Raw genomic sequence first — 27397 nt, 5'->3', positions numbered from 1 at the left:
TTGTTATATAATTATCTGCCGTTCTGTAATGCAACTTGTATAATAGTAGAAAGTGATAATTAATTTCTGATATGGTAAGTATATGAAAACAATAACAAAACGAGATAAAATTTAAAAGATTATTAATATTCAGTAACATACGTAGTAACTATTCAGTAATCTAAACATAAACGTAACATATAGGAAGTCTTTAAAAAAAATTCTTAAATTTGCACTTAAATCTCTGTATGAACTATATGAAATAATATTTGTATAAAAAATCTCTGAATAAACTGTATGCAGTTTTTCTTTCTGGAGGCAATATATAAAGACCGTAAGACTCGAAAACGCAACATAAAGTTGATCTTGAGAAAAACAGCCTGTTGCAGGTCAACACCATCGCCTATAAGCGCCTGCCCCTGTGACTTGTTTATTGCCACAGCAAAGCGTGTGGTCACAGGGAACTGTGTACGTTCAGATTGATAACGGGAAATTGGGGATGAGTGGTGTGCGCGATATGAACAGCACCACTGGCCGTTAATTTGCGTTGTTGGTTAGAAATGTTTGAGATCAATAAATCTCTTGGTTACCTTTAAAATACGATCGTTGGTATAAATTAACCCCATAAAACAATCTTACAAAATTTTATTATTTTACTAATAATGTTATTAGGCCCGATCATTCAAATACCTTCTCAGGTAAGTTCTCTTAAACGTTGTTCATTTATTTATTATTAACTGAAGGAATTCTAGAAATATTGAAATACGTTTCCAAGTTTGTGAGTTCTTCGTTTTGGTAAATCATAAAAAAATGAAATAGAAACTTTGAGTAGAGAGTTGACTTTCGGTTTGAGTTGAAGAGTAGATTAATGACAAAAAATTAATTGGTCGTTTAGTTGGCAAGATGTCGGATAAGGACACACTACCAGGGAGAGACTTTTAGTCAGGACCGCTTTTGGTTAGCTTTCGCTTAAAGGAAATAGCAACCCTAACTCTATAGGAATAGATCTAATTTTATCAAAACAATTATTTATTTGATACACAGTCTAGTTAATAGTCTAACGTCATTGGCAATTGTTTTTGCATTGATAATATTGTTTTATTTCCTGAAAGTTAGAAAACTCAGTAAAAATCTCTATATCGCTTCTCAATCATTATTTTTCTTAATGGCAGCATACTTATTATTAATCTACTATAAAGGCTCTGACACGATCTGTCAATGTATACGTCAAACCTCATTCCCGTCACAACTTGAAATCTCACATGTTATCTGTGGTAGCAAGTGATAGCAAGATTGATTTTTGTTGGGATTCGGTAAACCAGCTGTTAGCTGCAACGACTGCATTGCGCCTGCCTGAACTTTAATGCACTAAAAAAGCTATCTGAGTCTGAGCCCCGGATACAATTTGAGCCAGTTTGCGTTCTGCTATCATCATGAGTGCCGCCGCAGTTGACGAGAGGTGTGTAATTTTTCTTAAAATTTGATTAAATCAGTTAAAAATCGGCTAAAATTAATTATAATTGGTGTTCTACAGAGTTTATGAAGAGCTTCAAGCTCTGGAGGCGATATTTGCCCCAGACATCGTAATAAAACGAGAGGATGGGGTACCGAAAAGTGTTGAAATAAACGTCCTTCCTTCTACTGGTGATAAGAGCGATGAACAATATGTTCGCTTAACTCTGGAGGTATACCTAACTCCTGAATATCCAGACAGCAGCCCCAAGGTCATCATGAGGAACCCCCGAGGTCTTGATGATAGGATTTTATCTTGCATTCAATCAGATATAGAAGACAAGTTGCTGGAAAACATTGGGCACCTGATTGTTTATGAACTGATTGAGGTAAGAATCATAAATCATATTTTATTTATAAACAATTGGTCTTCCCTGACTTCACCGTAGGTACATGTAGAGGAATTTTATAGACATCCAATGATGAGAAGAAATTTGTCTAGAGGTTTCCAAGTTAAGCATGTTCAAACAAACAAATAAATAAACTAACACTTTAGCTTTATATTATTAGTATATTAAAAAAAAAAATCTACAACTTCCATTGTTTAATGCATATTTTATTAAGAAAGTGAAATTGAATGTCTACTTGTCTACTATATTACACAAGAACATTCTAGAAATTTCTAACAGACAATTACTTGATTACATAAGTAGCAAAAGGTACAATAGATGAATATTATGCAACAGGTTCTCTGTGACCTACATTAGACCGAGACAAAAGCTTACTTGACCAAGGTTCCTCCATTCATCTAAGTAAATAATACATTCAAACTGAGGAATATCATGTAGCAGTTACACAAACATTTTAATTAAACATGTATTTGAAAGGAAAGATTGAGTGACATATAACTGTTCTTACTTCCACATTAAAATCATTTTACTCACGAATTGGTTATCAATAATTTACTAGCAAAGCTTAATACATTAACTTAGAATAAGATACATTACTGGTGATCTTATAATCTGTGGCTTTATAATCATAATAATTTAGAAGAATTATTGCAAATTGCTGCGAATGGTTTTGTTAATACTATTGATTTATGTGATAACAAACAATATGGCATCATATTTATGTTTTCTTAATTTTCACAAATACATTTCTGTTTTAAATGGAGAAAATGCAAATAAAGGACTATGAAGCTGTATCCTTCCCTATCCATATTACTTATGAATTAAAAGCATCATTACAACAATATGTTTTGATTTTGATTTTTAATAGCATTTATTTTTTCTAATCTTTATATTTTCAAGTATTTTTTTTTGTCAATGCAAATTATTCATGATACACTTATCAATAATATTCCTTTCAATTAAACTTAAAATTGAATGACATCACTAACAGCATCAATGATATTCAGCCATTTGATCAAACAGATAAACAAAAGTTTTGAATCTATAACATTCATAATGGCATTGAAATCTACAAACATTGGCATATTGACTTTTTGAATCATTTTGATGGTGTTTTGCATAGTTTTCTTAATTATATTACAACTAGCTGCGCCCCGCGGTTTCACCCGCGTAAGTCCGTATCCCGTAGTAATATCGGGATAAAAAGTTGCCTATATTTTATTCCAGTTGTCCAGCTGTTTACGTACCAAATTTCATTGCAATTGGTTCAGTAGTTTTTGCGTGAAAGAGCAACAAACACACATATCCTTGTTAAGGGTATAATTTAAATCAAGATGTGACTACCAAGCTTTTAAAATTTTAATGAAAATGATCTAACTAAACTTATTGAAAGAAACCAGCAACCTTAGTCCCATATTCACTCTATCATATTAATAGTGCCTGCCAGTCCTTGTACACCACTTAATAAAGGGGCTAGGCTTCTGACTGAACAACAAACATTGTTTATGCTTATAGCATAGCCAAATATGCCAAATTTAAGCAATATATAAACCATATTTATCTCTAGAGTATTAAATGCAATTTTTGTAGTAACCCTTTTTGGAGGCTCATGCACAACAGGAGCTTACAATTTTTAGTCATTAGTTTAATATTTATTTTGTTATTCCAAAATATCTACATTATCTGTGTGCTAAATAAATTGCAAGTTGCTTTAATATATAGACTAAATTTTTCTAGCTTTTTGTTTCTCCCGATTTGACATAAAACCAAATCCCTACATTATAAATGTGAAAATAACTCTGTCTCTCCTTTCGAGAAAACACCGAGACTGTCTACACATCTTTGCTTTGACTACAGCGCTTGTAAAAAAAAAATTTACAATTAGAAAGCTCTATCGAGTAACATAGCCTATACACATATATTAGTAGGAGAGCCCAAGATGCCAAATGTGTATTTACTCAAGCGTTTCAGAAACCTATTGGAATTCTATTGAATTTCAGAAATCTATTAGTATGCTGATTAGACAATAGCACTCAAACTTTCTGGAGGTACTTAGCAAATAGGTAAGGTACCTTCCCTTATTATAATAATCTGACACGCTTGAGTAAATCCCAAAATCCCCTCTTGGGCTCCTCTACTATATGTATATCCCATGCATTTATTGTTATTAAATTGTCCAAATATTGAGGTACTTAAGCGAAGCCGATACAAGTGGCCAATATGGTATTGCTATTCTAAAACTATTTAAACTTTTTGATAAATTTTCTGGATCATTTAATTCGAGGGATTTTAACTTCTTTACAAACAACTTCTAGAAAAGAAGACAGTTTTTAATTTGACTGTTTTTTTTGTGTTTATAATCACTGAACGGATTTTGGTGATTCTTTTTTTTATTTGACGGCTGGAAAGCATTATGTGTCGTCACATTAAAATTTGATTTTTTTTTTTTCATTTATTTATTTTAGGTCGCTTTTTAACATCAAGGTCATTAGCGGCCACTACTATAAAAGTTCACAATTATACTATTATACTTATATTAGCGAATACATTTTTATCAGTTTTAGAAACTTTAAGGTTTTAAAATTTGAATTTGTTTTAAGAATTTTAAGACTATTTATTTTTTTGTTTAAAACAATTATCTCTTACAACATAAGCCTATCCTTCTCCACAACTTTACCTTCAACTTCGTATGTTTGCTAATATTATAGATGGTAAGGGAATGCCTCACGCAATGCAACCTGCCTCGTGGGCAATGCGTCATCTGCCTTCACGGGTTTGTCAAGGGCGACGTCTTCATCAAGACGCCCTGTTTCCATTATTTCCATAGCCAGTGCTTGTCGAAACACTTCATTGCTGGGAAGAAGTACTATGAAGAAGAAATAGATAAGCTACCCACATGGCAAAAGATTGAGGCCAAGCCGTATCAGGTATTATTCTTAATTTACACTCAATTGCAATACATTTCCTTGAATTTTTCTTTAATGTCCAGCCAGCCACAGTGTGACATCATAAATTTCTTTCCAATAAACATTGACATGTTTTCGTTACAAGTAAGGACTAAGAGTAAGAAAGAATATTTAAAAGTCTGCTTGCTATTTAATCTGTTGATAAAAGTATTATTAAGTCTTGTATTATTTCAGTACATATTAATGTTTAACAAGAATTTGTAAACAATTAAAATAATACCATATTATAAAGCAATGCGAATCATTTAATCTAGTGTACTTTAAGATATCTGAAACATTTTAATATGGAACTAAAAGAGAACTTTTCTAGCAAACTTGCCCTGTCTGCCGTTCGACTGTACAATTTAATGTGGATGAGCTGAAGAAAGCACCACCACCAGTGGAATCTATTGACGCTCAACCATTCCACCTTACTGATGAAATACGGGTAAGCAATTGCAATAATAACCAAGAATAAGTGTAAATATATAAGTTAAATTCTAAACGATAGTCTATTAATTTTTTAGTGATGTAATCTGTAATCAAGATAAGTTTATTTATTACATAGTATATAACCCAGTATATAAATAATAATATATAATTGTTTATCACCTAAAATAGCTATTTTAGTTTTTTTTTTATATTTCTGTGTTTTCACTTCCACATAATTTGTTATTTGTTTTTTTATATGTAATAATATTTTCAATCAATCAAGTCAGCAAGTCCACTAGTTATAGTAAAAGTCATATTTGTATGTAATTTCAATAAATGTCTTATAGGCTATGCAAGAACGCATGGCGGCCCTGATGGCGCATCAATTAGCTCGCGGTGGGGTGATTGGAGTTGGTGATACTGAACCTCCACCGCTCATCATCACCGATCCTGCTGATCAGGAGGTATGTGACATAACGGATTTATTGTTCTGTGGGGCATGGGGCAGATGATATACGTCATATGTATCACTGATCGATTTTCTTTACGGACAAGTAGGTAATCAGCCTTCTGTGTCCTGCTAGACCGAGACATTTTTCTTTTCGTGCATCCCCACCGCGAATCGATCCCAGGACCCCTCGGTTCTACGATCACGCGTTAACTACTGCACCAAGAAGGAGGTTAATAAGTACTAAGAATTGCCCTTAAATAGAACTTTTTATAAATATTTGTTCGTCCCCAGACTGAGTCGTTACAGTAAAAGTTGGGTGGGTGGCAAACAAACTAATGAAAGAAATCAAAAGTTTTGTGACGTCACACGTTATGATTTAAAATATGAACTACGATTCGGAATTTACAAATTAAATCTACTTTTATTAAAATTTATCAAGGGGGGGGGGAGAGTGGGGGATGGATGTCCCTAAAGGCTTAATGTTTGGATTAATCCATTAATGGATGCCACAATTCCCCTTCCAGGAGCCCAAGTCGTCCACGAGCGGCACGCAGAACGCGCCCAAGCCGGAGACGTCCAGTAGCGTGCGGGCCACGGGCAACTCCAACGCGTCCGTAGCGCCCGCTTCCCCCACCCGCCCGCCGTACCGCGGCCCGTATAGGTGAGTTATCTGGCAATTTTTTTTTATTATTGTAACCTCTGTCTCTTTTTTTGCCATAGCGGGAAACTATTTAAATGGGAGTTGAGCATGCTTCGGCATGAATTGGGCCGGCTCACACCGGGGATGCAACACAACTTCGATAAGACCGGGGAATTATCAGACCCTCGGTAAGCGATAACCACCGCCCATGGACATTAGCAGAGGTAGTGCCTCTAAGAATGCTCTGCCGGCCTCTTAAGGTTTAGGGATAAGGAATGACCGACGAATGGAAGGATTTGACTCGGGTGGTGAGGAAAGCTAGACGGGTCTTAATTTGTTCTTTTTGATAAAATCTACTTTTTGTCTGTAAAACAATGAAGGAATTTGGGAATGGCTGTAGGCAACAGTAGCTATGTGAGTACAAAATTGAAAAGGTTTAAATAGTATTATAAAAAGTAAACAAAAACGTGCGTGTGAATTCCCGTGCCGCCTTGTGGGGTATGGGACAGCTAACCGTCTGTTCCACTGATCAATTATCTATGGGCTTGGGGGTGATCAGCCTTCTGCGGCCAAACAGGCCGAGACTTTTTTCTGTCACTCTCCACTTGGAATCGAACCCGGGACCCCTCGGTTATACGTTCACGTGATGTGCCAAGATGACTAACTGACACGACTGTGCACAGCCACAGTCGATTATGTATCGTACTAAATGAAAAACCCTTTCTTCACCCAAAGGGGTTTCAACCGCCGCGGCAAACCCGGCCGGCGCGGGCGCGGCGGTTCGCGGTGACCCGCATCGCCAACCGACCCGCCCGCCACGCCCTAGCGACCTAGCACACGCGCGAGCCCCACCGCACACACGCACGGACAGACGGACAAACGTACACACGAACAAACATATGATCATACAGACGAGCATATAGATAAACATACACTTACATACAGACATACAGATGAATGTACACACGAACAACATAACACTACAGATTGTTCGTATAACTTGATGAATATATGCCAGCAAAATTTCGAAATAAACAAACGCACACGGAAACAACTTGACACTATATATTGGCGATATACGAGTGATGTGATAAACATATACCGTTTAGTAGTATTTGGGGGTAGTTGCAAAAAAATTCTAGCAAAATACCCGCTTTTTGGTGTATTTGCTGGTATTGGCAAATATTTTGTTCCAGAATACAATCTATTTGACAAATTTGTTGGTTTAACTCTGTGCTGCCGATATAAAGCAGTTACTTGCAAAAAAATTCTTGTCAATTGCCTGCAATTTTTCGATCAGGCGGGTTTTGGCAAGAGTTCTTGTTCCGAATACCCTCAATTTGACAACGGTGCGGGCGTCTATTCGTCAAGTAGTATCCACTATGGTGAATTTCTTTTTAACATTCTACATTTTAACAAACAGACTATATTCTACTATATCGTTATTTTTCGACGTTTTTTCAAAGAGTTGTGTTCTATTTTCATGTTCAATTTAGTAACGAGACGTTGTAATGATTACGAGAAAATCAGCTTTAAATTGAAAGTTTTAAAACACATATTCGATTACCGTTTAGTAAACGTCGGACTGCTCAATTACGTGACTTTTAAAGTCGTCGATCGAGAATCGAAAATCGATTTTACGTATATGCTATTAATAAGTTCCTATACAGGGTCCCTTTTTAAGTTAACCGACTCAGTCGGAGTATACAGACTGACGATTTACCTAATACGTACGTTTTGTATTACCAAAAACTAACAGCAAAATATATAAGCTTTTTTACACTATAATCCTCGTATGCCTTAATTATTTGCTATTAGAAAGCTGGCGTCCTTGATCAGTTATTAATTAAATTAATCTATCGCTACTAAGTAACCTTCCACCCCCTCCCAATCCGCAGTTAATATAATCGATTTTTGATTCTGAAACGTAGTCTGTTAAAAAGAATTCATCGAATTGCTTTTAAAGTTCACATTACATCGGCAAGATTTCTGCAGATTTATCACAAAATGTACTGACACATTGATATTGTTCAAGCGAAATTGATCCTTCGATACCTTAAAATAATATAACTCCATGGTCAGTCTGCATAGCAAACCCGCAGTATTAAAACCTCTTAAAAAAACATAGAAAAAAAGGACTGCGTGGTTTGAAACAATTTACGGGCGGCTTCAAATTTATAAGTGTTTATAATAGTTAATGTTATATAATGTATACCTACCATTGTATCGCAAATATAAGTGTTGTGTGTAGTTTTATTGACATACTATACGCACAAAGTGAATTATTAATATATTAAGAGTCTCTAGTCCTTCAACGGACAACAGTTGTGTATGAAAGAATTATTTTAAACGAAATGATTGTGACTCGATCAATCGAATCTTCTTTTACCGTAAATGAGTTTCGTGCTTGTTTCTCAAAACTGCAATGTATTGATGTCATTACATGTTGTTATGTTTCTATCGGCATTAAATACCATATAAATTAATGATATAATGATAATAATTATCTATATAAAAATGTAATAGAAGTAAACTTATACTAGTAAATTGTATTGCTTTGATAATTAATTGGCGTTATACTTGTATGTTTTATAAATTTTAATAATTTTACATTTTAGAAGCATTAAAATATCTTACCTATTATTTAATATTTTCGCTGGCGTAACTTGATATGCGCAATGATAACAAATCATGAACGTTATGCTTTAATTAAAGACAATTTAGAATAATATAGATAAGATAAATTTACAAATTTACTCTTTTCGTGTAAAATATTAGTATAAATATCTAGAAGGTGGATCTGTTATATGCGGGTCGCAGGTAGTAACGCTGCTATAAATTTAATCGATGCATTGTATCTCGACTGTACTATCTGCTTTTCCTAAGATCATCTGTTACGTCTGTCTCTGTAGCCAGCCTTGTGAAACTCGATGATTGCATTGCACTCGATAATTCGAATGATCTGCTGTTCCTACAATTAACTGCTACTACAACTTACTACTTACTACCTACTATTTACTACCTACCTATTTACCTACTTTTCTGCACACCTATCTTGTGCTTCAACAAAAATCCACATCGTCTAGATCGTAATTGTCGACTAATGCTACGGTTTCCGGCGTTGGTATCAAGCGTAGAGATTTTTTAAAGTCTAGCCAAAAAATTGTAGTCTTCATATATGTATCAGAGATATAATTCTGTATGTATTTCAAAGATAATGTAATCCTCTAGTGTTAGATAGATAAGTGTGTTATAAATTTGAAGTCGCCCCCTACAGTATACAGTAATGGTGGGGCTGCACAAATAATGTTAAATTCAATGTACTCGTAGCTTAAGATACGGTTCTGTGACGCGTCCTAGTCATCCCCTAGATTCCAAGTTAATGTTAATATAAGTGACCCTTGAATGTATGTTTGTTTACGTAAAGGATGAAACGGAAAGTGATGCATGGAAAATTAGCATATAGGCTATTTCTGACAAAATTATGGTACTTTAAAATTGTCATAATTACAAATAAACATCTGTTTTATTCTGAGATTCAAGGAAAATTGATAATTTCTACGAATTGTCTATGTTAAGCTTAAATAGACAATTAACATGTTCCGCCGTTTCGTCCTTTGCTTCTATAGCCATTGTCAGTGATTCAAATAATTTTTTAAAATAAGGGATCGTTCGCAGAAATATTCCTATTAATTTACTGAAGAACTCACTCATAGTAATTGTTCGGTAAGTTTAATTTGAAAGCTGTACGTACTTGTATGGTATTTTATGAAGAGATTGGACCGCTATCCTTATTCAATGTATGGCATTAGAGAAAGACGAAACATCCAACGGGCTTGTAAAACCGTTCTATAGTAGACGCAGTACGATGCAGCGAGTATAATAATTGATCTGTATATTTTTAAGGCTTCTTTTTAAACGGACGTCATGCTTCTTGCATAATGCTTATGACGAGAATCAGTCAGAGAGTGTGTCATACGCTGGCTTGATAATTTCCTCAAGCTACTCGTCAAGCGGCATGAACGTCTTAGAAATCACTGAAAATGGCTTAGTACTTTAATAGGAATGTGCACTTTGCTACAATGAGGATAGAGTTCAATGCAGCTTGGCAGTTTATGTATCTCAGATACGATTTTTACCATTTTTATTTATAGTTTAAGTATAGCGGCGTACTAGTGTATGGCTGACGGGATATTTATATTTAAGTTTTGTAAATACGGCTAAGACTGTTTTATAGTTTAATTTGTACTTATTTATTATTTAGGTTTAGTAAGGGCTAGCTTTTGAATTAATTGTTCAAGGCTCATAGAATTGTTTAAATGCAGATCATTCCACACAATATCAAGACGCTTATATAGGTTTATATTTTAAAGCATAACTCATAGATTAAGTATAACTCGTAATAATATTTTAAAAGCTTCAAACTTCATTCTAAACTCTTTTGATATAAATTTGCCTTTTTGAATATTTGAAAAAGGAATGGTATAATGCATTAGATATGTTTTAATTATAAACATTTCAAAGATAACATAGATTTAGCTAGCCCTATGTTTGTGTCCGTAGATTATATTAAGTTTATATTTGAGCAATCTTGCAGCTTTAATAAATGAACATTGAATTGTAAATTCATGTACCATTGTAATACTTCATGTATGTATTTTAATATTTAGCAACGACTTTGTTTGCATCAACATTGGTAGAATAAAATTTTAACGAATTTCTGTAGGTGTCCTGTATCTGATGTACTATGCTCAATGGCATTTATAGTTTTGCATGCAGGTGTAGTAATATGAATTCTTAGGCTCCTGAACTAGCTTAAAACTATGTCTCAGGAGCTATCACATTATTATGCACTGTTCACATCAAAAAAATTATCAACAAACAACTGTTACATTCTTCGCACAGCGGACATTTGCCGCACTGCTAATGACGTCACTGTGTCTATGAAAATATAATCTTAGTAAGCACGTTTGCGGTTTGCAAAGGAAGGCGGGTCATGTCAGTCAGGGTTGTAAACACAGAGTTTTTTAAATTTATCTAATAGAATTTATATGCGTCGGGGATTTTATGAGTATTTTTATGTCATTAACGTATGCATAACTTCCATTGAGCATAGAACACATGCGGGCAGCTTGTATAAAATGTACATCGGCAATGATGCCTGTTTTATCAATGATCTTCGAAATTGTTTATAGGCTTTTATTTTTCGCGATAGTAACTTAAGATATGATAAATAGTTATTTTTCTTCTTTCGAATGATATTGTGAATTATTTAATTTTTAATTACTATTAATACGCGGGAAGTTTGGGACCGGAAGGTACTTAGATATTTAGTGTTCGTGAATTTAATCTAATTCAAATCTCAGCGTTTGCTGAATCTTTTAAATTAGTATGTAATTTTACAATGTTTCGCTATTGGGTTAACTACATGAACGTGATATAATCCATATTTTACACCTGTCATCATCATCAGTCCATATTTTACCCACTACTGGGACACATCTGTTATGAGGGTTAAGGACTTTTGGCCTAATCCACTGGTGTGGCCAATTGCGAGCTGGAAGATGTCACATTTCATCGATCTTTTTATTCTTGGACGTGCCAGTTTCTTCACGATGTCTTCACCGTTTCGAGCATTGGTGATGTCGCGAACCACCACAGAGGTCCCAACCAGGAAGCCACCACTGCTCTTACATCTATAGTGTTGCCTTATTCGTTCCAATGTCGAATGTTTGAAAAAAGACTTGTTATAATTATAAAGAGATCGAGACCATTGAGTAGATAGTTAAATAATTTGATATAATCTGTGGATGAATATTATATCTCATTAAACATCGACATATTTGATCGAATAAGTTAACTATTTATATGCATAAGCGCTCCAATCTGAATATGGTTCACTTACAAAAGCAAATCTTCATTGCTAGTTCAAGTAGTCAACCATAGCGTTAATAATATTTGTAGCTATATATCTATTAATGTTAATGTATCGCATATGGAACGTGTATTCGGTAATTGTCAGTTTCGTAATGTTATGTCTATGTATTAGATACCTATGAAAATAAATTTAACCAAAGATAGAAGTGTTTTATTTAAATACCTTTTTAGCTAGAGCACCTACTATTTAATGTCGCAGTAAATGTTACCTAGCTGGCACAAGTTTTCTTTCAAATAGCATATCATTTGAAATGTTTTATTGTGGGAGTCGAGCACGTTTCGGCACGATTTGGGGATGTACCATACCTCCACAGAAGATCGGCGTGAATTATTGGCATGCTGCTGTGTTTCGTACTGTAAGTGGGGGAACTGGCGGCTGGTTCCCTTCCCAGCCCATTCCCTCTTTCCAGTCCTTAATTAAAAAGTATGTTTTATTTATGATACGTAAAAGTGTATAAAACAGAAATTACTTTCAAAAGATCGCCTTTTTAACCCATTTTATCTTGTTAGCTGTAGGCAATTTGATTTTTAGTTTTACTGTATTCAAATCCATTATTAATGAAAAAAAATCATATATTTTGTACACTTCTAAAAAAATCTCTTATTTTATTGCGAAGTGAGATAATGAGCAGGAATTACATTGGTGATAATGGATGTAACGGAACGCAAAGTACTCCGCAAAATACTGGACAAGGAAAATCTTAGGCGAAGTTAAAGCGCATAGGCTACGTTGGGTAAGCCACGTTCTGCGTATGGGAGACGAGCGAGCTGCTAAGCGGGCTTACATGGAGCAACCTACGGGCCGCGGGCTGGTTGGCCGCTCCAAGTCTCAGTGGGCGTACCAAGTAACTAACGATTTAGTAGCACTACGCAGAAGTGATTGGGTAAACATCTTTCCGTGCCGGGATAAGTAGCGTCTCTTGCTGTCGGAGGCCAAGGTCTTTGAGGCCACCGCGTCAAATAAGTAAGTAATGGATGTAGGAATACTGATTTATATAAACGTTAGTCTCAAAATACATAATTTTTGAAAGTCTTTAATTATTAAGTTTCAGAAATATAAATATGAGAGATTTTTGACGCTATACTGAGCGTAATTAAATAGGGCAGGGTTGAGCTAAAGTTAATATATTGCTACAAGTAGTCACTTAAGCCACTCTTAGTACGTTTTGCAATATTTAATAGTCATATGGCTATTCTTAGGTTGTACAGAGTAACTTTTATTTGTAAGGATGTATATGTTTAGAAGTGACTTCTTAAAATAACGATTCGACAATGTTGGAGTTGCACTTGCGCACGAAGAGTCCGTAGATAGCATTATGTATAAAATACAGCAATAAATCACGTTTGTCGTGTGGTAGCCCCCCTTTTCTGTTTTTAGTAGTGGTTATATCGGCAACAGAAATACATAAATCAGTTTAGAAAATTTTGCTCTGTCTGTGCAATAGGGTTCCGGTAACATTTAGATAGTTACCTACGGAGCCTTTTGGGGAGTGACATACAAAAAGAAAATAAATCGTAGTTTTTCTATCGAGGTCTAAGTCTCGCTGACTAATAAGTTTCCTATCATATATTTTTTTTTTCACTTCGCAATGAAGCAGTTTTATGATATCTATGATTGATGTGTAATTTTGTAATGATTGATGACTCTTTACAATGGTGAAACATCTAATTTTAATAGGAATTTCCGCGGGCGGAAAGCTAGTAGAGATATATAAAATTCATAATTATATATGAATAACTTTGTTTATTGCTTTGTTTCTCTGTTACGCCCCATGAAAGGATTGAACTGTCGTGAAGTTTAGCAATTTTGAATGGATACTTTATATGGACTCACTGATAGCACCGAATTTTATTGAACCGTCGGGTTCAATAATATTGTAATTAAATATTTATATAATTACCTGATCAATTGATAATATGATAGCACTACTATAATATATAATATGATACTACTACAGATTCGTGAACCATTAAGTATAAAGCAATTAATAGGTTATATAACTCGAGAAAATATTAAGGTGAATAGAAGTTATACTATGAACAAACATATCTATCTTGCTTTTATCTGACCTTGGTAGCCGCATATATACCGATATAATAACCAGTAGACAGCAGGTTAGGGTCTAGACATTGCCCGATCAATACGCACATTATAGGTACAAAGTTTGTACCAACATCAAAGGGTGTGGACCACCTTTTCATCTTGCTAATAAAGCTTTAATGTACTTATAAATGTAAGTGCTAATGGAGTGAGAAATTAGGCTACATTCAGTTAATTCAGATCACTGACTTCAGTCTACACGTATGTTTACCAAATCGGTAAAGAGATGATGATTACGTAATGATCTAGGATCTTTATTAGGATTCTTAAATAATGTATATTTTCACATCATAATATAGTAGTTTTGAAATTATAATAAAACAGACGTGTGCGTAATACTGAATGTTAGTTATATAACGTTAATAAATCGCAAATTTAAAAACGAGATGGTGATTTGTCATCTCTCACGAGCACAAATACCTAATAAGTGTTATTTTTTTTAACGTTGTTACATACCTATATCACTTTCTCATGCAGGTACATATATAACATACCTACCAACATTGAAACACGCGCGCGGCAGTCGCTATATAGTGTCCCGAACTGCTAGCAACATGGCGTACGTAGCTTGGACTTCTTACTTCCGTGTCTCGCCCCTTGCAACCGCACAATTGACAATATGTCATTTCATTCCATTTTAATGATAACTCTATTCTACTCAAATCTCTTCATATCTATATATATAAATAGGCAACGATCAGCGCTATATTTTACAATATAGCCGTGTGAAATATCCGCCGATAAATATGGAAGAACCTTCGTTTATTTCCGATAGAATTCATTTGCATGACCTGAACATATAAGGGAGTGATCTCGAGATCCGAGTCGCTCGATTGGCCTCGGCGGAGGGCTGCTTGCCGCGTTCCATTCAATTAAAAAAGTACACGATTTATAAATTAAGGTTCAGGGCTGTCAGTTTGAACCACTTTTATATGTGTTGCAATTGTATATTTATTTCAAAATTAATAATAAATAGATATCTTAAACGGGGGCATTTAGAGCATGTAAGTGGATAATTGATCTGTATTTATCTTTATTATAATACAGACTGACAATATCTATGTGTATGTATTACGTAAAAATTACTTTCTTTCTTTCTTTCACGTCGCAATGGGGCGGTTGTATGATATGATTTTTGTCGCTGCAGATAGAAAGGAGGCTAAAGAGTTCTCTGAGCTCCTCTAATAAAAAGTGGGTATCCCATATCACTATATGAGCTACCTTTTATCACGGTTAAACATCTCATTCACATGGGATTTTACTTTATACAAGGCAGGCGAAGCCGCGGGCGGAAAGCTAGTAATGCATAGGCACATATGTTTCAACTTATACACATAGTGATATTTCAAGTACCTACCACAGAATATAATGAACATACACTTAGTGTTTTATATTAACACTAGCGGTCCGCCCCATTTTGGCCCGTGGTACATATATAGCCTTTAGCCTTCCTCAATAAATGGGCTATCTAACACTGAAATAATTTTTCAAATCGGACCAGTAGTTCCTGAGATTAGTGTGTTCAAACAAACAACAAACTCTTAAGCTTAATGTTATTAGATAAGGTACCATTTTAGTTAGAGATCAGTAGCGAAACAATAACTATTTTCTTTCGGTTGAACTACATAATTTGTTTGTAACAAACACATAGAAGGATATAGAAAGTTATGTGTAGGTGTATGGCACCCACATATATGTCAATCGATGATTCGTCACCGTTAAAAGATAAGGATATATCGAAATTTTATTTTTGCGTATTCAAAGTCTTAATCATACTAGAATAATAACATCTCTGGCTCCCGAGACACAGTGTTAAATTAGTTTAGAAGCATAAGGATTCATATTACTACACATGTAACGTTATTATGCAAATAAAGATTTCATTTATTTTATTTATATTACTACTATTCAGCTCTATGACTTGAATAGTCCATTCGAACGCGCTGGTTTCAGGAACCACTAGTCCAATTTGAAAAATTATTACAGTGTCAGTGTATTTATTGCAGTTAAGAATTCATTAAACGCATGTTAATGGATTTCGCTATTTATTTCATGTCCTCTCGTTTTCTTAGAAATAAATCGTTGTTCTCCACACAAATCTCAAATTTTTACTTACTTTTTAACCTATTCAGTACTAACGCATGGTATTTTTAAAACAAATTCATGTGTGAATTTAAATTAATGCAAATTCGTAAGGAGTAACAATACGTCATCATCATTAATAATTTAATTAGTACTTGTGCCATCCTACTAATATTATAAGTGCGAAAGTTTGTAAGGATATGTGTGTGTTTGTTGCTCTTTCACGCAACAACTACTGAACCGATTGCAATGAAATTTGGTACGTAGATAGCTGAACAACTGGAATAACATATTGACAACTTTTTATCCCAATATTCCTACAGGATACGGACTTACGCGGGTGAAACCGGCGCAGCTGGTATTTCTATAAAAGTGTATACAAATCATTGTAAAATAAATAATTATAAATTCAATTGTTCTCTTTATTAAATAATAGGCGGATATACCTGCATCGAAGTTAAAACCGTTTCCGGAGGCCTTATTCGATATTTCTATATAACGAGCTTATTACAAGATATTTTTATTGGACATAGCAACAAATAACTTGGTGAGTCAGCGAACGGATATGGTTAATACAGAGGACGTCTCGTTGTTTTGATGAGTAATGTAATTATGATCTTGAAGGCAGTCGACATTCTTCTTTTAAAACGAATAATGATATTGTATTTATAAAATTTAAGCTAAATTAATAAAAAAAATCATGTTATATTTATCACTAAATAAATATTATTTTCAACTTGCCGCTGACCGCACAAGACGCAAATTTTGAATGTGTCATAAAAATCATATTCACATAAAAACTTTATGCCTGCAATTTGGTACTTTCTCAATTCAAACAAAAGTAATGTATACTTGCCCTTATCTCGCGTTCCGCTTCGCCTACTTCCTTTTGATATCGCAGAATGTCAGTTTGAAAATCGAACGCGCGCGTTGCGGACGCGTCTGTGCGAATTGTTTTTTATGTGTAAAATTGTGGCCAGTGTACGAAATGTCAGCCGTGCTTAAAAATGTTACTAACTGTATATGGCATGCGTTCGAATCACTACAAAATAATGAAGTTGTTCATAAATCAAAGTTAAAGGTATATTTATTTTATTTTTATGCCACCAGAAGTGGTTTTTACCAAAATAACAATGATATTTTTTGTTTAGATTTATAATAATTAGTGTTGATTCTCAATCAATTCTCAATTTCATTGGTTTTCAATTATTGTTTTTAATTTCTTCCCATTGTAGCATTTCTTGCTTTTCTTATTTTATTTTAAATTCAGGCTCGTTGTTGAGATTGAATTGTAGTATACAAGTATTTTTATTTGCCAGCCTTTACTAATGCTTAACTATTGCCTACTTTTTTCATAGTTATATCAAATAAATTGTATAAATATTTCGATTATTAGGTTTTAGGACCTGCATCGTCTTTATGGGGAGATTTTCTGTTAGAATTTTTGGTCCAAGTCATTTATTATTTAATAAACGTTTCACCAATTTTTGACTAAAACATGTGACCTCATTTTTTTTAAGTCGCAGGAACATTTGACACACAGGATATTAATATATTTATTTTTCTTGTAGAAATGCGACTCGGGCTTGAGCACAATTCTTGTCCTTCAGATTTTAGGTGAAATATCGATTGGGCAGATATAATGTAAATATACTATCAAAACAATAGATTGTAGCTATTTTGCGTGTAAATTTAAGAATGGCTGACGAAAGATACCTAGTTAGCTTAGTCACCTGATGTAAATATATATTTTTTCTTTGAAGAAATGGTCACCGACCTGCCTTGTAAGAATTGGTCCACTCGAAATTCTTCAACGAGAACAAATGACAACAAGTTCCAATAACAAACACAAAAAGCACCACCACCACCAGGTTGAAAACACACAGATTTATCACGTAACCGAACCTAAAAAATTCTGAGTAATAATAATTCAGTCTAATTGAACCTCCTTCGTCCAACGTCAGTTGAAAATTCAATTGCAACTTTTACTAAATTAAACAGTTCTAATTTTTTTTTTCTTCAACAGCTTCGTAATAGATAATACTAGCTGCGCCCTGCGGTTTCACCCGCGTATATCTGTATCCCGTAGGAATATGGGGATAAAAAGTTGCCCATATATTATTCCAGTTGTCCAGCTATCTACGTACCAAATTTCATCGCAATCGGTTCAGTACTTTTTGCGTGAAAGAGTAAGAAACACACACAGATCCTTACAAACTTTCGCATTTATAATATTAGTAGAAAGGGTAGTAGGATTCTTAAGATCAGAGACTTAAATTTAGAGTTATTTTATTACTTATAATATATTATTGCTTATCTTTTAGATTTCACTCGGTTGTCATTTAAATATTTATGGCTTACGGTTAGTCCTAACTTTGCTCCTGATACATATAATTTTATAGTCTAACACTCAGGTACAGATCAAGTAGACATGGCGTGTACAAACAAACAAACTCTTCACCTTCATATAATTAGTATAGAAGTATTGATTTAAGTTTGTCGGTATAATAGATTATTCCTCAACACAGAGCATAGCTACGCTCGCAACAAAATATGTTATTCTTTTAATGTGAGACTACCTTATTGAATAATCTTTTATATATGTATTTTTTGACGTTAACAGCGTTGCGTTTTATCTGATTACTAATTTAGATTTATGTCAAGCTATGTAGTCGGTAGTAAGTACCAGCTTTCTCTTTATACTTAAAAAAAATACTATTTAATAAAACGCATCGCTGTAAACGCCAAAAACCAAATAAAACGATGTTCTTATAAGAATGAGTCTCAGACTACCTAAAAGAATAACACCTATGACGTCACGAAATGGCGCAGATCCTAATCTTAGTTGGATCGCAAAGGAAGTACGTAACATACAACTACCTACAGTAAAAGATGATGAGAAGATTTGATTTTATATAACCTAAGCCTAGCTTTTGTCCGCGTGTTCGCACGTATTAAATTCGGAGTAGTTTAATAGATGTTATTGAATTTCTTCTTATTGAACTACTCTATCTTATTTAAAAAAAACCCCATCAAAATCCGTTGCGTAGTTTTAAAGATTTAAGCAGACATGGGGTCAGAGAAAGCGTTTTTGTTTTATACTATGTAGTAAGAATCTCTTGATTAATTTATGTTACAACGAGCCCTATGAAATTAAATCCCATTTCATTAAGTTTATATCATCCAAATATGGAAATAAAATTAAATACTCAACAGACGAATTTTTTGGTTTCATACTAATAAACCTTTACTATTTAATGTTTTATTTTATCTATAGTTTGAGCATTCATACGTTAATGAGTTACACCTTATTTTCGAAGCCTAATAAATCACAGCCTGCCCGTTTCCTTTGTGATTGTTCACAGTGAATCATGAATGACTTACTTAATTGTTATTGTTTAACCCTCATGCTAGCCTTATATATATTTTCAATAACTACACAAGCTGGCGGTGTACCAATACTCATTAATTTCGAGGACAGAAGAAGAAATTAAAATAAAATGCTTTTCCACTAAACAAATGTAAAAAGTACCTTACTAAGAACTCATTGATTACATAGTTGCTAATAACTAAGTCTTAACTCTATGTATAAATACTCGTGTCACGATGTAAGTAACTACACTCCTCCGAAATGGCTCGAACGATTGCTTGCAGCGTGAGCTAGTTCTTTATATAATAACTAGCTCTTGCCCGCGGCTTGACACGTGTTATTTCGGGGTGATTTAATAGATATTATACCTACATATAAACCTTCCTCTTGAATCACTATATATTAAAAAACTTATCAAAATCCGTTGCGTAGTTTTAAAGATATTAGCATACATAGGGGCAGAGAAAGCGACTTCGTTTTATACTATGTAGTGATTATTTTGGCCTAAACAAATTTCTTTATTTTGCCAATAAAGAGTTTATGTTTATCCATAAATGCCATAGCTACCATAGCCTTACAAGCGTTAAATTGTAGTGTAGCAACTTGTTTATGATTGAGGCTGCAGTTTGTTTAACGGGTTAAGTTCTTTTTTTATTATTCTATGCTCACACGCTATTTGATCCGATTTGAAAAATTCTTTTGGTTTGAAACTTCGGGGCGCAACTAGTTTATAATAATCTTGTCTAATGTTATAGTCATAGACTATACATAATATATACTAGACAGTATTGGCACGTAGTAGTAAATGTGACAAACGTCAAATTGATTTCCCGCCATTTTACGATGTGACATAGCATAATGATCTAGGGTTGTCACCCTCCTCTTTGCGAATCCGCTGGCGCCGGTCAGGCGGGCGACCAAGATACCAGCAGTGGGGAAGAAATAGCAATGATTAATCGTCTTCTTACATACCATATTGTTATAAATTAACTTTCCAATTATATTAATGACTAAGTCTGAATCCTCTTAGTTAATTAGCTATGTATTTTCAAAAAATGTATAAAATAACTAATCTGAGTTCCCCCATCATTCCCTAAGGGTTCTAGAATGGGTATTTAACTAGTCAAGTAGATTTTTTATCAGCCATCTATCTCTTAATTATACGTCATCTAAATTTTTAAGTATCAAGCTGAAACATATTACTTTCCACTAGAAACAGTAACACTGCAACCACAAAAAATATACTCATCTATGCTAAAAAATAAAGCTAAAGAGTTAGTTTGTTTATTTGAACACGCTTATTTCAGGAAATTCTGATTTGAAAAAATATCTTATCTATGATCCATTTATGGCACGGCGCATTGAATATATATTATTCTTTTAGATTGATAGAATGATTGATAGTATTCTTTTAGATTAAAATACAATCATTTATTCTAATGTAATATACAAATAATTAATCTTATCGGTCACTGTGATATCAATTATAAACAATTTTATCGCACACTGTATAAAGCTGAAAGAATTAAAAATAAATCAAACGGCGTAGTTGCAATTGTAAAGAGCATAACCACATTTTAACTTATACACTATTTGCACTAAACCTTTTTTTTAACATCCTTAAAATACAAACTTTTTCATCTCACTACAGAAACTACAAATCAAATTCAACCCGCTTCCACTTTAAAAAAATACATATTTTCACCATAAGCCCTATTTAACTCAATATTTTCTTTATTTCTATGTAGAGATCTTACAAAAATACATGTCAAATGTCATTTAAATAATAGGTACAAGTTACTTAGGTAATAACCCTTTACACATATAAGATATGCAACAACAACACAGTCATTATTGCTTAACTTAGAACAATAATTCGTTTAGTATTTAAAATGAAGGATAGAAATGTTTCAATGATTAGGTGGGATTCGAACCTACGTCCTTCGGTATACCGAGGCAACGCGTCACTTTTGACATCCAGGATTTGTTTAAAAAATTAAAAGAATGCATTTAATGCTATAAAAACTGCAAAATGATATCAATTCATTTGAAGAATGACCTGTGGCATCTCAAAATGGTACTGACACGATCCTATTCTTAGTTGGATCGCATAATACAGACAAGCTTCACTATAGCACAGACACTGCGCCATAAAAGTGACGTCATCCCCATTGACCTGGATGCAACCCTCGCCCAACAATAGGTGTACACTCCTTGCAGGAATTACACTCCTTTTTAATTCATAAACTTTATATTTCTACTTCTATTCAACTTTTTCGTTGTTATTTCCCAAAGTACCAAAAATTACTTAGTACAATTATGTTATTTGTGCTTTAAATAAGTAATGCTATTTAGTGGGAAATAATATCATTGTAATTAACTCCAAAATTCTCAACAGCTCTCATGAAAACGACGAAAGTTTATTATCTTTTTGATAATTTTTTTATTGACATAAACAATAGGTAAGTACATGGACTTTTTTATATTGGTTCTTCGTTTTATATGATACTAAGAAGATTAATATTAGAGAGAAGATTAGTATCAGTAGATAGCTATATACACTAGGGTTGCTAATTTTATAGATTTTTATAATCTATGTCTTCGATTAAAAATTAAATTTTTTATGCTTATTTCCTTTTTAAATTTATACTGTTATTATAAGTGCGAAAGTATATATGTGGCTGGTGATAATTAAGAGGATATAGAATAACATGGAGTCCTTATTTCCGTCTTGAAACATCTCATTCTAATAGGAATATACTTTGACCACGCGATTTGAAAATGAACTTTTTTATAAGACGTACATTCGGTTAACAATTAACTGGTCACATTATGAGGTTAGTTATATGTGGTTTGAAAGTTGGTAAAAAACGTGGGTATATAAAATTCGAATGATCTTGACTTCATCTAGAGGATTCAATCAAACAATACTATGAAAGTACAGAATAAGTCTTTCACAATTAAATGTCTAATGGCGCAGAGCAAAACAAAAGAGTGTAACGAGACGAAAATATTTGTGTAATACAAATAATTAGGTGTTAGAGTATTATCTGGAAATATTTAGTAAATACGAGGCTTATAATAGAAATCGTTTCTTGCGTATAAAAAGTAACGGTTGGCAGCCCTAATTCCCGCACCTAGCCTAGACAAATCCGAATTACTATTAAGCAAAGCGTGATCTATCAATCCCACGTAGTTAGTATTTCATTTCCTACTGGCTAAAAATCAATAGATATATACGAGTAGAATCTATTATATAAACAATAGTAGAAGCGTGTAAAATAAAACGCAATTTTCACAATTTCAAGTGATATCACACTATCACACTAATATTATGAATGTTGAAGTTTCTTTGTTTGGATGTTCGTCGATCAATCACGCTGAAACTACTGAACGGATTTTGATGAAATTTGGCATACAGATAGGGTATGAGCTGACTTGGGTGATAGGATACTTTTGATCCCGATTAATTGCTCCCTTGGGATAAAATAGGAAACTTGATATCCGGGCGGCGAGGCGGAACATTAATTTTAAAAGTTATTATTTTAATTAACTAAAAAATTATTTTTGAATCAAATTTCAAACCCTTGACCTTTACAAATTCGCTGACTCACCATTTCTCAAACAGCCAATAACATTTACATCTCAAGTCAAAACACATAAAAGGTTTCAGTGAATGCAATTACGGTAACGCATAACATTCTTAAACGAAGTATGTAAATTGTTAATTTCCTTAAAAGCATCTTGGCTATGCTGTTAATGATGTTAAGTAATTACCTTCATTAAACAAGATACGATAATATTACCAGGGCGAACCTTCTAGAAACTCTCTCCTTAAAATCTACCGTACTTTCATTACTTAGTAGGCATATATTCCCTAGATACTTTATTGACCGTTATGTATTTATTTAGTGAATTGAAATATGTTCCGAATAATCTATACTAATATTATATAGCTGAATTTTGTTTGTTTGTTTGTTTGTTTGTTTGCTTGTTTGAACCCGTTAATCTCAGGAACTTCTGGTCCTTTTTGAAAAATTATTTCAGTTTTAGATAGCCCATTTATGGAGGGCTTTAGGCTATAGATGTACCACGGACGAAGCCGGAACGGAGCTAGAAAATAGTAAAACGGAACAAAAGTTGAATTCTGTACTTTGAAAAAAAATTATCCACATGTTTCAAGCCGAAAAAAATAATTGAAATATTATTTGTAGGTAGATTTAACTAAACTAATTACTACCAGCTCCTCTCCAAATCATTCCACCATTGAATATGTATATGATCCCAGAATGCTATTATTTGTACCTCGAACGAAGCCGCGGCGGACCGCTAGTCTACTATAAATCATGTTGTTCAATGATACTTAATAAATCTTATTTGCATGCACGTAAACCGGATAAACTGTGCATTTAAAATCTAGACACAGTCGTGTGTATGCATCTCAAAACAGTTGTATGTACAAGTGTGATTTGTAATTATAAAATGTAAGTATTAAAATCTAATCAACGTATGCAACAATTACGTTTTAAATCAATTAGAATGTAATATTGGATTCATTAGTTACTGCAATTATTATAGCCTTTATAATTTATGTGAAAATATAGTGATTTTTATTAAAATAGCTTATAAGTAAAGGTAAGAAAATATTTAAAGTCAGCCCAATAGGTCCTGATATTAACGCGCTTAAACAAACTCTAAATCACCAAATGAAGTAAGCGATAAAGAAGAATAATGTTACATCAAACTATAACCATTAAGACAAATTTAGATGCTAAATGATGCTCAATCCTTTTAATCGATTGTTGTAACAAACATTACAAAACACATCAATTGATGAATCATCTAAGTGCGAAGTCCTATTGCGTAGTAAACCGCTTTTCGAATAGCAATATATCTTTACTAAATATTAGACATAGTAGATTTAGTTTATACGGCAATAGTTAACGTCGAATGCAGTTATTAGTAGGTATATTTTATTGGAAACAAATGTACGTAATCATGGCATCTCATTTTATATGAAAACGTTTATAAAATTGCAATAATGCCAGCAAGGCCCATATCCTTTTCCCTACCCTTCCCTGTCCTTTCCTTTATTCCTCTCGTCAATCCTTTCCTAATCCCTTTCCCATTTGAAGTCGGCAATCCATTTGAAGAGGCGTAAGGTCTGCAATCGACCTTACACCTCTCCAAATGTTCATGGGCGGTGGTAGCGCTTACCATCAGGCGACCCACCAGCTCCATTGCCGACTATGACATAAAAAAAAGCAAGAATAATATGTATCTTAAAAATATAGGTATATAATGATTGTGTACTATGTAGATAAATTGTCTTCAGATGTGGATTTGTTGAATATTAAACTATTATGTCCAATGAACTCATTGTGATAAAAGATTCTTTATTCATCGTCATATCACGTAAAGCTTACTTCAGTTACAAAACATTATTCGACTAATTAATCAACCTTACAGCCATAGAAGGAAAGGAAAACAACGCTGTCATAGTTTCATTGTGTGAATTAGTTCATTTTCCACGAACTATGATTACACTAAAACACACAATCAGTAATCTACCTAACTATTCCTTCAGTGATGTCTCTTGTTCATAGTGATAAGGAATAATGGTCAGAACTCTCATTAGCTTTATTACTCCACCGACCTTAATATCACCTCGTGACATAGTTTAGGAATTTTTTGGTGATATACGCCTCTTTGTGACTATCCATCTTAGGTTGAACAACAAAGATCATTAACCCTTTAAATAATTAACAATTATATTCATAGGTTTATAGGAAGCCTGAACAATCTCCTACCAAATATTTATTATATTTAAGTATTTATCTCTGTGTCTGAACGGAAATATCTTTCTTTTGAAAAAAAAAATATAAGATTGACCATCTCTCACCAGTCTAGATTTAATATAGGTAATGTGATTTAATAGGTTTGTATAGTTATGTTATCTGTGATAGGTACTCACATTTAATGTCAAAATTAAATGTATAGGTCTATGCTAAGCATCGTAATCATTGTCTCTGGTCCCATCGTCACTTGAGGCATAAAGCACACAGGAGCCTTGAAGGGTCGGCAACCTATGACCTACTTGGCTATGCGGAAAAATTTATAAGGGGACAGTTGCCAATAAAATATGGACAAAACAATTCATATTTCTTATATTATGGCATAGCTTTGGCAATATGACCACATTTGTACAAGGAGATTCAGTTCAACACGGTTTAGTCAATATTTTTGGTCTCATACTTCACTACATAGTATAAAACAAAGCCGCTTTGTCGGTCCCTACGTCCTGATGCTTAAATCTTTAAAACTACACAACGGATTTTGAAGGGTTTTTTTTATAGATAGCGTGATTCGAGAGGAAGGTTTATGTATACATAAACTACTCCAAATTCAACGCGTGAGAAGCCGCGGGCAAAAGCTAGTACAGAATAATAGCCACGTCACTTTTATTGTATTTTGAAAAATGTATATACATATATATATAAATAATTCTTTACACTCTAATTTAGAACAATGGGAAAATGTAATAAATTAACGGGTAATTGCAAATTATACGGCTAAGTAACCAAACCATATCTCACGTGGAAATAAAATGCGCCTGGTTTACAAATAAAATAGCGATCGTAAATTACATTGATAAGTCATTTACCAGGAACCGGTCATCGCCTTGACATACATGCAGCTTGGCCGAGTCCACTCGTAAAGAATAAAGATTCTTAATGGATTATTTCTTGTACTTAACATCCGTCTTTGCGTTGTAAAATATAATGTCAGCTCTGGGATTGGCGCGAAAATGTTTTTTTAGACGTAATGTAGTGTATTAATAATCAATGTTATGATTGCGAACTTCTAGTTATATGTAATAAATTATATCTTAGGTGTATTTGTAACTCAGAGTTTTTATGTAGTTACTTAGGCGATACAACTATACAAAAACACATTATTTGTTTTTATATAGAATAGCACGAGTGAGAGATAGATGATTATTTTAGATCAAACGTTTTGGATCAGCGTTTAATTCGATTTTTTTTAAGCTACAAGGATTAAAGAAATAATTAAAATAATTTCCGTTCATTTTTCAAAATTGACGCAGAGCTCGCTATAATAAAGAAGTACAAGTATAAATTAGAAACATGATACACCCATGTTTTAAATTCGATCCATTCCCCAGGTTCTCACAGCGAACATCGGCACGCTTCTAGACTTATACGGAGTAGAGAAAGGTCTAGATCACTTCAGGTCATCACAGGAGCTGACCTTCGATGAATTCCGCTACTACCTCCAGCATGAGGTGTTCAGCTCACTGCCGAAGACGGTCACCTTGCCAGTGGCTCGGGAGTTTGAGAAGAAAATCAGTGAAGTAATTTTCTCGATTTCTATAATAACTGACATGATTTTAATGTGGAATACTCTTTGAATTTTGAAGCAATCGTCAAGAAAAATATACAACTATATCCTAGTTTGATTCAGATTCTATTTATTTTGTTTTTTGTTTTTTGTATTTGTATTTTGTATATACCTAGTCTTGCCATAAATATTGTAATAAAGAAAAAAGAAAATTGTTAACTGCAAATAACATTTAT

General features: G+C 33.6%; 2 protein-coding genes across 2 annotated transcripts in view; both read left to right on the top strand.

Moving 5' to 3' along the window:
• Positions 1–1239: 1239 nt before the first annotated feature.
• LOC119838680 (E3 ubiquitin-protein ligase RNF25) lies at positions 1240–12387 on the top strand. The gene is made up of 7 exons (XM_038364752.1): positions 1240–1438; positions 1514–1820; positions 4550–4768; positions 5118–5234; positions 5566–5682; positions 6194–6330; positions 7045–12387. Exons 1-7 carry the CDS (start codon positions 1413–1415, stop codon positions 7097–7099), a joined length of 978 nt encoding a protein of 325 aa, XP_038220680.1. The 5' UTR covers positions 1240–1412; the 3' UTR covers positions 7100–12387.
• A 4955-nt stretch (positions 12388–17342) lies between these two features.
• The window catches only part of LOC119838738 (differentially expressed in FDCP 6-like), an 18175-nt gene continuing 8120 nt past the window's right edge, over positions 17343–27397 (top strand). Inside the window, exons 1-2 of the mRNA XM_038364832.1 lie at positions 17343–17510; positions 26986–27174. Coding sequence (XP_038220760.1) covers positions 17418–17510; positions 26986–27174 — 282 coding nt within the window. The 5' untranslated portion in view covers positions 17343–17417. The remainder of the gene's footprint in view (positions 17511–26985; positions 27175–27397) is intronic.

This window comes from Zerene cesonia, unplaced genomic scaffold, assembly GCF_012273895.1.
Source record: "Zerene cesonia ecotype Mississippi unplaced genomic scaffold, Zerene_cesonia_1.1 Zces_u004, whole genome shotgun sequence".
Taxonomy (NCBI): domain Eukaryota; kingdom Metazoa; phylum Arthropoda; class Insecta; order Lepidoptera; family Pieridae; genus Zerene; species Zerene cesonia.
This window is presented reverse-complemented; position numbering and strand designations above follow the sequence as displayed.